The sequence below is a fragment of the Crinia signifera genome, chromosome 11, assembly GCF_055691185.1.
Source record: "Crinia signifera chromosome 11, ASM5569118v1, whole genome shotgun sequence".
Lineage (NCBI taxonomy): Eukaryota > Metazoa > Chordata > Amphibia > Anura > Myobatrachidae > Crinia > Crinia signifera.
Genome location: NC_139227.1, coordinates 19,765,150 through 19,782,109, shown reverse-complemented (window position 1 = coordinate 19,782,109; position 16,960 = coordinate 19,765,150). Strand labels below are relative to the sequence as shown.

At 44.5% G+C, this 16,960-nt stretch overlaps 1 protein-coding gene across 4 annotated transcripts in view; it reads left to right on the top strand.

Moving 5' to 3' along the window:
• The window catches only part of CYLD (CYLD lysine 63 deubiquitinase), an 83,454-nt gene that overhangs the window by 11,060 nt on the left and 55,434 nt on the right, over positions 1-16,960 (top strand). For all 4 annotated transcript variants that reach the window (XM_083165234.1, XM_083165235.1, XM_083165236.1 and 1 more), the window contains exons 3-5: positions 12,733-12,892; positions 14,460-14,543; positions 14,867-15,493. In XM_083165234.1, coding sequence (XP_083021360.1) covers positions 14,987-15,493 — 507 coding nt within the window. In that variant the 5' untranslated portion in view covers positions 12,733-12,892; positions 14,460-14,543; positions 14,867-14,986. The remainder of the gene's footprint in view (positions 1-12,732; positions 12,893-14,459; positions 14,544-14,866; positions 15,494-16,960) is intronic.

Here is a 16,960-nt window from a genome sequence, read left to right as displayed (position 1 = left end):
GGGCAGTATATTTCTGAGGTCCTGGCATTGTGATATAAAACCAATACAATCGTATTAATTGCAAAACATACCTGGCTTTGCGCTTAATATTGTGGGCCATATTCAAGGTGGCCGGCGAGGGGGGTTGTGAGATCACAACCTCCGTCAAATCCCCTCCCCGTATATTCAATGTAGGATCCCCTTAAACGGCGAGTTTCGCTGCCTGCTGCATAACGTGGCGAGCCCCGCCATTTTAATGGCCACACCTACTGTGTCCACCTAGTCTCAGGGAACAGGTGAGGTGGGAACAGCGAGTGAAGGGAGGGGGAGTTAAATACTGATGGCGAGCTATTGGCACTTCTCGCCGTCGATAGGTCGCCGTCAGGGGCATTGAATTCCCCTCTATTTCTGTTTAAAATATTGCGGGCTAAAGGAAGTTGCTTTGGCATGTTACCAGTAATGACAGAATGTCTGCAGTCTGGATTTATATGTGCTTTTGATAAGCGTGCTAGATAGCATTCCCTTTATCAGAGATTACATGCAAACAATGGGTAAATGGTTTCAAGTATTTTATAGCTATGTGTAGTTCAGGATGTGGTAATTTTGTTGACAATAACGAGGTTGACAAACAATATGTACAGTTATGATGTCGACATGGTTGACATCAATGTTGACATTCTTGGAATGTCAAGATGTGAAATGCAGATTTTATCAGACTGTCGACACTAGTGAAGCTTTTGGTTAAACATAGAATTTGACGGCAGATAAGAACCACTTGGCCCATCTAGTCTGCCCCTAGTTAGGGATATGGCAGGTGTTCTCACCAGTATGCCATTCATTTAGATGATTGTGCCGGCACTGGCTGTAAACTGAATGCTGGGACCCAGCGGTAGAGAGCAGGTGAGCCACTGCTGGATCACCCGGGATGATATGTCCACACTCGAACATGTCAACATTTCATTAGTCTATGAAAACACTGATTTTAGTTCAGCAACTCAGATTTTGTTCAGATATGGCTGTATGTTTGTTGTGAATGACAAGAAATAGTGGCTTACTTATGTTATGGGCAATAGTGAAGATGAAGTCGAACTAAAAGTGATTTATTTCATCCAGCTTTACCTTCACCATCATTCTTCTATCCAAGGGAGCCTGATGTACTAGTGTTCATTCTAGCACCCGACAACTTTGAAAACCCATGCAGTTCCTGTTCCCTGCCTGGGCTGTCGCTGTCGTGTTTCTAGCACAGGTCTGGTTTGCATATCAGTGCTGATATACAGACTACACTGTGCTAGAAGCACTACAGCAGACAGCGACACCCCAGGCATGGAAGAGGAACTGCATGGGTTTTCAGAGATAGCGGGTGCTAGAATGAACACTGATGTACTATGGATACCTATAATAGACGTCTTATGCACAGTTGACCCTAAAACTCTAACTGGAAGATTTTGTCATGTCTCCTGATGTCACTTAATAATCAATGAGACATTGCCAAACTATCTTCAGCTAACATTGTTGTCTGACTAATACCCCGTTCTCACTGCAGCCAAATTCCCGGGTCTAGCATGTAGACCCGGGAATTTTCCTTTTAACACAGGATTTTTGGCAGTGTGAACGGGTTGCATATCCGGATTTCATACACGGGTAAAACCCTTCTTTTTACCCGTGTCTGAGATCCGGATATGCAGACACGGTTGACCCGTTCACACTGCCGAAAAACCTGTGTTTAATGGCAAATTCCCGGGTAGAACTTCTTCACCCAGGAATTTGCCTTGCAGTGAGAACGGGGGTCCAGTGTGTCAGTAAAAGCCGTGTCTTTCTCACTCGCAGTGAGAACACGGCATTATACAATCTCAAGAATGTTTAATCAACTTCTATAATTAAACTTATGAAGCCATCAGATCTAATATTACCGTTTACTATAATAATACACTTTTTTAAAAACAATTTTCAGCTACGAACTCATTATACTTTCACTATTAAATTTTGACAAAAATGTATCATTAGTATAGACTATATATATCCTGACTTTTTTGTCAACGCATTATTTGAGATATTCAAAGTCAAGTTTCCATTTGGAAAAAGATTTTCCTCACAAAGCCTATTTCTCTGTATATCATAGGTAAGGACATAAAAGCACAGTAATACCCCTTTCAGATAGGAAAAAAACCCGGGAATTTCCCTGGTCCAGGAGAGTAGACCCGTTTTTTTTTTCTGTTTTGGTGTATTTGAGTCTATACGCTATGCGCTGAATTTAATGTCTGCTGCACTCAACACTTAAAGTCACTCCCTTAGTAACAATGGATATATTTGTAAACAGCGTTTTTTTTTTTCTGTCTGAAAGGGTCAACCCGGGTCTAAAATACCAGGGCTTCAACCCAGTAATTTAACTGGGTTTTTACCGGATCTGAATTCCAAAAACCCGGGACGCCGGCTGTCTGAAAGGAAACAACCTGTGTTTTTGGGATTGTTACACATTGTTAGGCACTGATTGGCTCCCCTGGTGGGGTGCTGGCTGATTGGTTGTGAGGATGGGCCTCTCTGACTGGGAGGGAATGGCAATGGGGCTGGCCTCTGAGGTCATTAGGGAGCTGAAGAAAGATTAGCATGGCCCACTGGAAGAAGCAAGAGGTGAGAGCTGCTGGCAGTGAGAGGTGGAGGAGGATATCGGCAAACAGATGACTGGGACAGTTAAAGATGCCACAGTGTACTCAAACATTGCAAATATACTGACAGCCATGTGAGGTAACATGTACCTTTCAGTATATAAAAGCAATAAAACTTGTTTACAACATATCCTTGTGTCATGCCATGGTTAATGCAATGCAGTGAGCAGTCAACACCCACTTTTGATGACCTCATCTCTGTGTGCCTTTAAAACTTTCCTTTTCTTATGACACACAGAGATTTGCAGGAAAAATCCGGCTTCTGTCTGAAAGGGGTCAACATGGGAAATACCCGGGTTTTTATTGCTTCTGTGAAAGGGGGTCAGCACCTTTCAGCCTAGTTCTACCCGGGTTTTTGTACCTGGGTTTTGGGGATTTTCTGTCTGAAACGGGTAGCAAATGACACCACTCCACCCCTTAATTACCAGAGCTTCTACAGCAATTAAAAAAAAATGCTGGTTGTACATTTGGAAACATCCACTCCGACTCGATGCGGTCCCGTGCGCATTGGGTCAGAGTGGGGAGGTCGGATGTGCTGCACATTAAATCTATCGGATCGGACCGCGATGTGTTGGTCCGATCTGTAGGTGTGTGCCAGTGGTAAAGCACCAGCGGCACAAACCTACAAGCTCCCAGCCGCCACAGCACCCCGGGATTAAATGCAATAAATCTCATTCGATTTATTGCATGTAAAAATGGCACAACAAGTGCCAAATCGTAAGCAAGCCTCTTGCGGAGCTGGCGGGGGCTCTCAAGGGCAAACTGGTCCAACTTGTCCTTAGGACTAGTGTATGGGGGCCTTTTAAAGGGGTGTATTTGGGTGTAAAAATTAAGAAAGGTGTTCGATAAGGAACCAGGAGCATTTATCAATATCGTTTGTACATCGTTATTATGCATATCGTCTCCCTTTCTAGCGCAGTGTACAGGCTTTGGATGAAAGACTCAAGTAGGGATCAGCGGAGAGCTGCATTGGACATGAGAGGAACAGTAGGGATGGAGAGCAGTGTGACCTAAACATATAGCACATAGGTAATGCTGCTGTACCCAGGCATAATTCAGCATGGGCCTCTGCCTTGCGATAAAGCCTCTCGTGTCATATTTAGAGCTTAACACAGGCATTGCCATTAATATTTCATTACTCAGTGAAACGGGAGATCGAGGAGAAAAGAAAATAGATCATGAATCATTTACGGGACAGACATTTGTAGTGATTGTACCACAGTGGTCACTTGAGAACGATTTTTAGCCCACATTCCTAATTATACTAATATTCTTTAACTCCTATAAAATGTGCTGGTTATAACGAAAAGGGTTTGCAGGTAGGAATGTCGGGGGTGTGACTCCTGTATAGATGCTATGTGGCGTGACAGAAGAGTTTGTTTCTTTCACATGGTAAAGAAATCAAGTGGAAGACGATAACCGACCAGCCAATCAACTATTAACTTATTTTTCGAACACAGCTGATTGGCTGGTGCATTATTACCTTCAACTTTATCAGGCTTCATACATCCTTCCCCGATATTCTGGTGACAGCATAGGTAGAATGTGTGCAGCATCAGAGGATGATTCTGCCCAGTGTGTGTGTGTTTTGTCTGTCACATACATTGTAGTGTGTGGCCTGTTGTTCAGCTGCAATTACAGAAATGGTGACAAGCTAGTTTCAGTTTGAGTAAACTGCACAGTTAAGACAGTTTCAAGGGGATATGGTCATTGGGTCATACCAAGTAGGTCGACATGGGGTTTTACTGCTTTTTGAGCCGACATGTGCCGACGGGCGGTATTTCATGCTCTAGCATCCACTAGGGAGTGGTGGGAGCATAAAAAGTGTACCCGAAGCATGGCGAGCGCAGCGGTGCTACATTTCAGTGTCCATTTCGACTGTGTCGACATTCAGGTAAAAAACTGACAAAACCCCCTGAAAGGTCGACCTTTTGACTGTTGACTTAATGCTTGTGCCGACCTATTGACTCGTCAGCCTAAACCAGGGCTGGGCAATTGCGGCCCTCCAGATGTTGATGAACTACACATCCCAGCATGCCTTGCATCAGTTTCAGCATGGCCACATAGCAAAACTAATGCAAAGCATCCTGGGATGTGTAGTTCATCAACATCAGGAGGGCCGCAATTGCCCAGCCCTGGCCTAGACCTATGTCGACCTTTCAGCATGTCGGCCTAATGGTGTCAACCAACTTCTTGTAGACCTAATGATCCATACCCTTTTTACTTACCATAGGAAAGATTCTGTGTTTATCCACCACTGCCGTCTGGATCCTTTTGCCTTCCCAAGCTCACCAGTGTGTTTTTTTTCCCTATAAGATTGTGCCAACTTGTTAATATGGCCACTGCTGTGGTTCCTTCTAACCCAGAAAGTTGTTTCTTGCAACCTAAAGGTCCATACACACTGGGCGACTATGCCCATCATGTATGGACAGCGATGACCACTATCATCGCTGGGGGGGAAAGCCGCTCAGTGCATACACACTGAGCGACTTTCCCCCTGCCCGGCGCTGATGCGGCTTTCCCGGCGATGATGCAGGAGCGCGCAGCAGCGCTCACCGCTCATCACTGGGGCATACACACTGGGCGGCTTTGAGCTGAAAGCCGCTCAAACAGGCTGTTTTGAGAGACTTTCAGCTCAGTCGCCCATTGTGTATGGGCCTTAAGGATGTCTTATTTTACTAGCATTGAGAGCTTTCCACATGCACCTGTCACACTTGGAAGCAACTATGACTTTTTGCTTGCTCCATTGATAAAGAAATAACACCGGAGAAGCCGAACCTGTTCATGAAACAACGTTTGCTTCAATTGTCCAGTTAATTTTGGTCCCTTGATAAGAGGGGACATCCTATTAAGGGGGTATTCAATCTGTGATTATATTTTGCGACAGGGGAAATGTCGGCACTCGCCTATTCAATGCTTACATTAATGACCGCAATAAGGGGTGTCAGACCCGACTATTTTTCACAATCGCCCACTGATTGTCGAATTCATGTCAGTTATTTTGCCGATTCACCGACCTTCCCACATTCGGAACATTGAATTCCGTCTGACGAGTTACTGGCCCGGGGTTCCGGCTGTCGGGACCCCAGATTAAATACCCCCTAAGTTGTAGTTCTTAAAACCATACTCCTGTTTAGATATCCATCAAATATTTTGCACGTTAAAACCACATTCATTTTATAACTGCAACTTGAAAATGTTTTGGTAAGTTGCTAAAATAGCAGAAATGTGTTCCCTGTCTATATATTTATGGACCTGACCGTGTATTCTAGCCAATGGGATCACAAGTGGGCCGGAACCGGTGAACATCACTTGGGTTTATAACGCATCCGGTAAATTACCCTCTGCAGTGGCGTTGCACTCTATTATTTACACACAGGCATTTTGGATATTACTGCCCCAAAAAATCAAAATAAGGAAAGGGAATTAGTAACTACCGGGAGTTTATGACCCGCTTCTTTCACCTCCGTAACTCCTTATAGCTGTCCTGCCACTGGCGTTTAGGCAGAGTAGAGGGGTATGGCCATTACGTCGACCAAACTAAGGTTGACATGCATAAGGTTGGCCACTACAGGCCTTAGGTCGACACGTGGAAAAAGGTTGACATGGCTTAAGGTCGACAGGGTCAATAGGTCGACCTTGGGAAGGTTGACATGGGTTTTTCACAATTTTTGTCCTGAATGGCGACACAGTCAACACTGAAGAAGTGCACCACATCCCCTCGCATGGCGCGCCGTGCGTTCCGAATCGGTGCCTCGCTACGCTTGGCACACTGTTATATTCTCCCTCTACACCCTAATGGATGGTAGGTCATGAAATACCGCCTGTCAACACATCTGTTAAATAATCATGAAAAACATGGACTGTCGACCCTCCCAATGTCAACCTTGTGTCGACCTAATGACCCTGCCAACCTTAAGCCATGTCGACATTTTTTCATGTGTTGACCTGCATTGGTCACCTAATGCATGTCAAACTTTTGACTGTCGACCTAGTGACCGTATTCTGAGTAGAGTAGGGGTAGTGCAGACTATATGCAGTGTTCTTACCGGTCTAATGCGAATTGAAAACTTCCATCTTCCCACTTTATAAATATATGAGAACGGCTCCAGCTTTGTTTGTGATGCTGTAGATCCACAAGGTAACACTTTGGTTTTGCAGGATCTTATTGGCTATCAACTATCAACAACTGTCATGTGATTTGGGAAAGCCAATAATATCCTGCTTGGAAATCAGAGTAAATCAGAAGCGGCACATCTCTAGTCTTTGGTTTGGTTCTGTGAATCCGTGTGTAAGCACAAATTCCTGTGGATTGTTTGAGGGTGGAGTCCCAAGGCAGCAAGGGAAGGTCATCAGTACAAAGGAAGATCATTCAGAAGAGCTGAATCATTTCCAAGGTGACATGATGATGACGATGATGAAGTAATGTTCCCCTCTGTTGTTTGTTTTTATTATGCTTTGTTTGTTGTTTGTATGTTATTGGCGTTCTGACAGCTAGGACACATCGTAATATAGAGGGCAGATGATCATTTTGGTGTTTGTGTCCTGTGTCCGGAGAGGTATACGGCGAGCCGTGCCGATAGCTCCCCGTCCGAGTATTCAATGCCGCCCCCTTCACTCGCCGTTTCCACCTCGCCTTTTCTTTCCAGAAAAATAGAAACGGCGAGTGGGGCCATCAACACGGCAGGACTCGCCGCAAAATGCAACGAACCTCACTGTTTAATGGAATCCTCACTGGCGTGGCCTCGCTGGAATAGGCCACACCCCCCAACATTTTGGGTGCGCAAAGTGTCCCTCCTTGCGGCAGTCCAATGTTGGGAGGTATGCTATTTGTACCGTGAGATTTAATTAGCCCGATTATTGTATTCACTTTTTAATGAATACTTTTATATTTCATAATACAATATTGTGCACATTTTTGGCCATATATATTCCATTGAGACCATGTGGAAGCAAATAATGTTTTAAACAAACTTTTATAGGTTTTTCTCACCTTTAAGTCCGGCGAGTAGGATCATTGAAAGTGTGTTTATATAGACTATACTACCACACAATGTTCGTGTGTTTAAAGGTCCATACACACTGGGCGACTATGCTCAGCGTGTATGGACAGCGATGATCACGTTCATTGCTGGGGAGGAAAGCCGCTCAGTGCATACACACTGAGCCGCTTTTCCCTTGCCTGGTGCTGATGGAGGGGGGAGGACGGCGTTGCATAGCGCTATGCAAAGCCGTCCTCAAAGCCGCTCATGTGCTGGTATAACGAGCAGATGAACGGCTTTCCTGGCGATGATGTGGGAGCACGCAGCAGTGCTCACTGCTCATCACTGGGGATTACACACTGGGCGGCTTTGAGCTGAAAGCCGCTCAAACTGGGTGTTTTGAGCGACTTTCATCTCAAAGATGCCCAGTGTGTATGGGCCTTTACTGCATGCACTTACGAGGTGATTGGACAACTAATCCTGGTTCCAAGAACTGGCCAAATATACCGGAGGCTATATTTATGTGCTGTACAATATTGTGTTTTTCTCTCTCTCTCTCTCTCTCTCTCTCTCTCTCTCTCTCTCTCTCTCTCTCTCTCTCTCTCTCTCTCTCTCTCTCTCTCTCTCTCTCTCTCTCTCTCTCTCTCTCTCTCTCTCTCTCTCTCTCTCTCTCTCTCTCTCGAACTCAAAGGGGCTTCAAAGCAAATAAAATCAGGGTTCAAGTCCAATGTTTCGGTCGGTTAGACCTTTATCAAGAACTTAATGCATACACAAATACAAGTGTCCAATACACCACATATATACTGCCCAAGTGATTAAGGTTGACTTACCCCCTTTTCACATGCACAGCTCGCACGCCCGTTCTCGCGCAGGTTGGATGACGTCAGCCCCAGCCGGTGCATCACGCCCCAGCCGGTGCATCACGTCCATGTGCAGCGCCCCCCCCTTCACGGGGGGGCGCGTCCAGCATCCAATTGCTTGGCTCGCGCCAGCCTCCCCAGCGTGTGTCCATACTTTGCGCCGGTACTTTGGCAGCGTCTCTCCCGTTGCCGTGGAAACCCGGGGGAAGCATAACTACAGAGGTAGAAGACAATGGTTGTACAAACATGTGAATATTTACAAAAGTGGACCAGAATACCAATCTGATCGATGCATTACATATATTAAAGACTCACAAAACACTATAAAAACTGCTGTTCCCAGGGAAAGAAGGTAGAGAGACTGCAGAGGAGTATGTTTGAGAAAGCAAGTTGTGTGTGTTCACTGTGTCATGTAGGATGATTGAATTTAGGGCTGTCTGGATGTCAATGAGTGATCGTGACAACTCTGGGTTCAAGGGGGTTACTGTGCTGCTGTCAGGAGTCACCTGTAGGATAGCTTGATCTAAAAGGGCACCATTACCCTACAGGTGACTCCTGACAGCAGCACAAAAAAAAGATGGTGTCATGCTATTTTCTGTATAATTTTCTGCCTACCACCGGTATGGGGGTTAGGCACTTAGAAGGCTGGGTTAGGGACAGGCTGCGGGCGGGAGAATTGGGGTGGCAGGGTGAAAGTCAGTCTATTTACCTGACCCCTGTAAGGTATGTTGGCATTCCGTTTGCCGGTCTTCCGTATTTATCTCCTCCAAAGAGCGGTTTAATAAACCCATGTATTGAAGAGCTTGTGCTGAGGCTGGAACTAGCACCACTCCCTATGCAGAACAGAGCCTTCACCCATTTTTGGGGAGTGCACATTTATATTTGTATGTAAAAAAGAAATCAGTAGTGTCCAATAGAGAAGTTATTGTTTCATTCATACACCAAGTGCAATGGTAATAAAGTGTTTGTGCCAAACCTTCCATTCCGGAACTTGGTAAGCCCGACTTGCCAAGCAGCCACCATAAAAACCTTTAGGTGCCAGAAAGGGAGGGACTGGCACAGATACAGGAGATTTCTGCTACTGCCTGTTATTGTTTTAATATTGTTTCTTGTTTCTTTAATAAGTACTGTTATCATTGTGCAATGGACATGTTCCATGTGTATAGGAGGATTGTTGAATCGGGATGTGTTCAAAATAGACTGTCGGGAACAAAATAAATGCAAGCACACGTCTCAGTGCATATTCTTGTACAGGCCGTTGGGAGTAATGCAGTTCTTTATATTTAATGCTTACGCATTGATACAGTTGTTTGGATAACTTAACCCACTTTAGTAACCATGGGCCTTATTCTAGTTCACTCTTTCTGACAAAATCCTTCTTAGATGGACAAAACCATGTGCACTGCAGGTGGGGCAGATGTAAAATGTGCAGAGAGAATTAGATTTGGGTGAGTTATTTTGTTTCTGTGCAGGGTAAATACTGACTGCTTTATTTTTACACTGCAATATAGATCTCACTTTGAAGTAAAACCCCACCCAAATCTAATTCTCTCTGCACAAGTAACATCTACCCCACCTGCAGTGCACATGGTTTTGTCCATCTAAGAAGGATTTTGTCAGAAAGAGTGAACTAGAATAAGGCCCCATGTTCCTGTTGTCCGTGGAATGTTAGCACATCTTTCATTCACTTACTCCATTGTACAGATTCCTTGTAATCCCAGGATTTCCATAACGCACAGTTTCTCCCCAAGCCTGTATGCAGACAGAGACGTGCTGCCGATAAATGCTAAATATTAAAGTAATGGTAATTGGATACATCTGCGCTCACTGCCATCATCTACTTCTGATGCAGCAAAGGGGTTAAAACCAAGCCATGTGCTATTTTCATCGTGCTGCATGTAGCATGGGTGCGTAATGCGTGAGTTCGCATGCTGACCGTGAGATGGTAATTATAGCCCTGCATAATAACCAGCCTTCTGTAGCGGAGAAAAGAGCCACTTTCCATTGTGACTGCGCTGACAGCAGACGCTGCAAGGAGAGATGGGGAATGGGTTATTGAGGAGGTAGGAGTAGGACTGCCTATCTCTGTATTGTGAGCCCACACTTTCCTAGGTCATCACTGCTGGATACAGCACGGCTATAGCTTCTGTAGTCAGGGGACTTCAAGCGATAGCACATTATAGGATATATTTATTAACAGTGGTATTTCTTTACAGTATGGCAAATATTTGTTGAGGACTGTTTTCTGGCATATAGAGCTCACATATTAATTTCTAGTAAATGCAATACATGAAAATAAAGGAGCTTATTCCAAGTCAGGAGCAGAGAATAAAAGATCAAGTACATTTCTACCTCGACAAAACTGTGTTGCACTTCGTGCGGCCGCTTTACAGTTGGGAAGGGTCCTGTTCTAGCTCAAATTGTAAAGACTGCCCAATATTTGTGTGCTTCATGCGAAATCAGCCAGTATTTGCCCTGCATGCAAACACTATAAATGCATTTGCTCCCCTTACCATACAGCATGTTTTTCCAGGAGTAAAGTTGGTCTTCTATGGGGTGGGTGCTGGGGGCAGTTGGCAGCCCCCCTAGCAGTCGCTAAGGTGATTAGATGCACAGCGTCTATTAATGCCCCTTTCAGACCGCACAAATTAAACGGTATATTGCCGTTTCAAAACGGTAATATGTGCGGTCTGAAAGGTCCAGAGTGAATTTACCGTTTTAAAATAACCGGTATTTTAAAACGGTAATTTTTTTTGCGGTCTGAAACGGTACCCAGGCAGCAGTGAGCACTATTGGTCCCCAGTGCCTGCATATTAAATGAGCCGACCGTTAATTACATATGCGCATATGTAATTAGCAAATCATTACATATGCGCATATGTAATGGACGGCCGGCTCGTTAAATATGCAGGCACTGGGGACCAAAAGTGCTCACTGCTGCGCCCCCACAATGTGTTTGAGAAAACCCCCGTGCCTCGTGCCTTCCGATCCCGCCAGCTGTCCTGCTCCTGACTTTTGGAAAATGGCTGCCCCATAGGAAAGACTGTTTGAAAAAACTGTCTTTGGTATGGGGGCAGCCATTTTCCGAAAGTCACTTTTTTTATAAGCAGCAGGAGTCGACGGGAGCAGGAGCCGACAGCCGGGATCGTAAGGCACGGGTTTTTTTTTAAACACATTGGGGGGGGGGGGGGGGGGGGGGGTGATCCGCAAGGCATGAGGTACTGGCTGCACGGGGGGCTTTCTTAAACACATTGGGGGGTGTTAACTGTAACACGCTGCCACACAGCGTGTTACAGGGGGGGGTTGCTGAAGACTGCACTGGCTTTGATCCTGTTTTTGGAAAGTTTCCAAAAACGGGTCTGCCAGTGTAAAAAACGGCACTTAAACGGTAATATCCAGTTTAAGAGATACGGTGTGAAAGGGGTTTTACCTGTCAGACCCGTTTTTAGAAACGTTTCAAAATACCTGGTCAAAGCCAGTTTTGCGGTCTGAAAGCAGCATGAGAGAGTCAGAGGAGCTGGGGGCATGACCAGTAGATCAGAGCATTGGCCACCTCCCCACAATGACAGAAAATTGGGGTGGTGCTCACGGTGCGGTATCCCTGCAAGGCCACACCACCTTGAACAGGGGTCACTCCCCTTTTTCAGGTATGCCTCTGTCCCTGCTGAGGTTATTGGTCAAGGAAAACTGCAGCTGTAGAAACTGATATTTGCATTCGTCGGAGCGGTCAGTGTAATTGAATGTTCATACACTGCCCGGCTTATCTCCATGCTATCTTAAAGCTAGATGCACTTTATAATGGCAGGGGTGCGGTACCTCACACCAGCACAGTAATACATGGGGAGAAGTGGACCTGTGCTGATAACCCTTCTCAACCCATACATCTTGCTCTGAGTCTTCTGCTTTTGGGCCAGATGTATCAAGCTTCAAAAGTGATAAAATGGAGAGTGATAAACAGCCAGCCAATCAGCTCCTGCCTTTTTTTTTTTAAACCCAGTCTGTGACATGTCAGGTAGGAGCTGATTGGCTGGCTGTTTATCACTCTCCATTTTATCACTTTTGAAGTGATTAAATGGACAGGGGATGATGTCCGTGTATAACTATTATCAATTCAATTTCTCTCAACTCAAATCATTTAGAAAGTTAACCATTGAGAATCCTATGCTCAGGATCCAGAACACTGCACTGTACATAGCTACGACTTCTCAATGTGTGATATTTTCATTGTTTTTTTCCCCCCTGTGACAGATCCAGAACCAACCTTGACTTTCACTGAAAGCAGACTTGCACTACGCTTTGACCTTCAAGATAATTTCAGCAGCAGTGTATTCTGGGCATTTGAAATCTGTGGCCAACATAATTCAGAAAAAAACTGCAATTTGTCATCATTGCTGAGCCCATTGATGAGGTACGACCGATTATATATGAGATTTCATGTTGATGGATTCAGATTAGAGGTATGTACAGTATATTAAAAAAAGATGCCAGGTTGAACGTATTAATATCCAGCACCACTTTAAGAAATTGACTTGGGTAGTTTGCAGACAGACTAGGGCCAGACAGGTTTAACTCTGGGAGGCAATGGAGTCATCTGCCGCCGGGCTCCTGCTCCCAAGGGGGCACCTCTCCTCCACTGCATGTTTGAATCAGTTAATTGAAAGCCATCAATATCCCTTATGGGGCTGACTCCCCTTGTAGCATCATTTTTGCAAGGGTCACCCTGTGTTAGAACCCATGACCTGTCTTACTGGAGACAGACGCCTTACTGAGGGGGTTATTCTAGTTCATTCTTTCTAACAAAATCCTTCTTAGATGGACAAAACCATGTGCACTGCGGGTGGGGCAGATGTAACTTGTGCAGAGAGAATTAGATTTGGGTGGGGTTTTTCTTCAAAGTGAGATCTATATTGCAGTGTAAAATAAAGCAGTCAGTATTTTCCCTGCACAGAAACAAAATAACTCACCAAATCTAATTCTATCTGCACATGTTACATCTGCCCCCCTGCAGTGCACATGGTTTTGTCCATCTAAGAAGGATTTTGTCAGAAAGAATGAACTAGAATAAACCCCTGATTGAGCTATTAGGGGGGAACTGACATTTATTTTGCCTCCTGGCACCTGGGATGAAGTTTCACCACTGGGGCCGGATGTACAGTATCAAGCTTCAAAAGTGATCAAACGGAGAGTGATAAACAGCCGGCCAATCAGCTACTACCTGCCATGTCACAGACTGTGTTTGAAAAATGTCAGGCAGGAGCTGATTGGCTGGTTGTTTATCACTCTTCATTTTACCACTTTTGAAGCTTAGTGCATCTGGCCCTAAATTCCCTTTGTGGTCCTGTAATCTGTAAAAATGGAAGGTAATGTTCTCTCTGTCCAGCTTTAAAATTACTTTGAGTTGTAGTTTGCCTTAAGGTCCATACACACTGGCGACTATGCCCAGCGTGTATGGACAGCGATGATTGCGTTCAGCATTTTGCGTGCAGCATTATGCAAAGCCGTCCTAAAAGCCGCTCATCTGCTGGTATTACCAGCAGGTGAGCGGCTTTCCCAGCGATGATGTGGGGGCGCGCAGCAGCGCTCACTGCTCATTGCTGGGGCATACCCACTGGGCGGCTTTGAGCTGAAAGTCGCCCAGTGTGTATGGGCCTTTACATAGCAGTCCGTTTTCACTTTCTGATATCACAGGCTCTGCTCACTTATGTTTCCTGGCAATCTATGATTTTGGCATTGTCACACACACACTTCTCTTAATACTCCTCACCTCTCACCACTCAACGGACAAAATTACTTCTTTGTGTAAGGGTGGAGAGTTTGTGGGCTAAAAACTGCCGCAGCTCACAGTGGAATAAAAAAACCGTCACCGATCAAAGTGAAAGTAAAAACTGTCGCAGGTAAAAGTATATGGCAGAAGCCATCATTTTGACGTGCTTGTAACTAGTTGGTTATAATAAACCTGTCTTTCTTTTTGGCAGCACATTGCAAAGCAAGGAACCGTTGAGTCTGAGCAAGAAAAGCCACAGAGAACAGCTGCTGCTGCAAATTCAACGGATAACATGGTAAAGTGTCATTAATCAAATATATCCATTCGTTGAAAATTCTTGTTTACCTATAAAGTATACATATATTAAAAATGATCGCTACTTGTATATTATCACGGTGCCCAATTACCATACGTACGGCACCGTAGGCAAAATCGCATCACATGCGTACGATACGATCGTTTGTGATTTTCCTATGTAATTTATTCACTGCTCTTTTTTTTGCCCCGGGCTGTGCGATGCGATTTGCTTAGTGGGCGCCGTGATAATACACAAGTACCAAATGTTCTGCTTCTTATCCGCAACCTACATCAATGTTATTCCGGTAATGTTCCCCTTAGGGTGGCGTTTCATTCATTTACCTGCGTCATCGACTTGGCAGTTTCATAGTATTGGATATATAAAATTATCTTATTTAAGGACTTTCGGAACTCCCCCAAGTTGAATTCTGCCTTATCACAATGAGTTCAAGTCTCTGGGGTCAAGAGAAAAGCAGCTCCACCTACTGGGAAGAGAGAATCTTTTACCTGCTGGTACAAGAGTGCAGCTTGGTTGACAAACAGACACAGAAACAGATCAAAGTCCCCAGAGGAAGCATTGGACAGTTTGTTCAGGAGCGGTCGGCAGTGGCCCACAGCCGGAGTATCCCATCGAAGAGCAAAAAAGCCCAGATCGCGCTTAAAATTTTGGAGCAGCCTTATACACTGTTGCTAGTGGACGAGAAAGATGTCATTGAAATTACAGAGAAGCTGGCAGAGGTGCTGCTGGCTATCACAAACTGTGAGGAGAGATGTAGCCTGTTCAAAAATAAAGTCAGGCTTTCTAAGGCCTTGCAGATCGAGACTGGCTCTGCCGTAAGGGTTTTCCTGAGGCCGGGAGATGGGCACTACCCAGGTGTTGTACGGTATAGGGGACCATTGCTGCCAGAAAGGACTGTCACCGGCATCTGGTTTGGGGTGGAATTATTGGTAAGTTATGTTTTCTTCTTGTTTGTTATTTATTTTAAAGATTTTTCTGACAAATGTATTATTTATATACAGTGGTGTTTATAAATGTACATACCCTAGCAGAATTTGGGATTTTCTGGCCATTTGTCAGAGAATATGAATGATAACTCCAGAAGCTTTTCTTTCACTCATGGTTAGTGGTTGGGTGAAGCCATTTTTTGTCAAACAACTGTGTTTACTCTTTTTAAATCATAATTACAACAGAAACTACCCAAATGACCGTGATCAAAAGTTTACGTACCCCAGTTCTTAATACCGTGTATTGCCTCCTTTAACATCAGTGACAGCTTGAAGTCTGTTGTGGATGAGGCTCTTTATTTGCTCAGATGGTAAAGCTGCCCGTTCTTCTTGGCAAAAAGCCTCCAGTTCCTGTAATTCTTGGGCTGTCTTGCATGAACTGCAGGTTTGAGATCTCCCCAGAGTGGCTCAATGATATTGAGGTCAGGAGACTGAGATGTCCAATCCAGAACCTTCACTTTATTCTGCTGTAACCAATGACAGGTAGACTTGGCCTTGTGTTTTAGATCATTGTCATGTTGGAACGTCCAGGTACATCCCATGCGCAGCTTCCGGGCTGATGAGTGCAAATTTTCCTGCAGTGTTTTCTGATGACATGCTGCATTCATCTCACCATCAATTTTGATCAGGTTTCCAGTGCCTTTTTAGCTCACCATCCCCAAAACATCAGCGACCCACCTCCGTGTTTCATCATAGGCCTTGTTGACTCCTCTCCAAATGTTGTATATAGGAAGAAGAAAGAAATCAGTTTTTTTTGTGACGCACTCCTTGTTCACAATGTCTAAAATAATTTTATTTTTAATATAATATCTGTAATACATTTTTGTGTATTTATCCTTTAATTTCTGTATTTACTTACAGGCCATCATTTGTTTTCATAACAATTTTTAATTTTATTAATTATAATGGACCCGATGATCTGTTCCGCTGTATCAGGGATTACAGTGGCGAAAATATTAAAAAAAGGTTGATAGATATAGAGAAAAAGAAATTTGAAAGATTAAAATAAAACTCTGCTGGCCGCTGCTACAAGTTTGTTTTGATAGTATTATCAGTTAATCCCGCTTCTGGTGCGGGTAAGTATTATGTCTTTTTAATCAATGCACATATTTTCAATAAAAGATTTTAATACCAATTTTGGGTACTTATGTAGTATCTGGGCGTCCGATTTTGTGATTGTATGCCTTACCTTAAGGCATACAGTCAGATGCGATGCGATGCGATTTTGCATAGGATTCAATGTTAAGAAGGTCCTGTTCATTTCCCCACTATCCAAGTGGGCATAGAGTTGATCTTATATAGCGTGGCGAGCGGACGCATATTTCTTAAAAAGTATTCTGTGTCCCCTCGCGGGGCTCGCCACGCTTCGGGCTCGGAGGCTCGCTACGCTCGCCACAGGTTTATATCCAA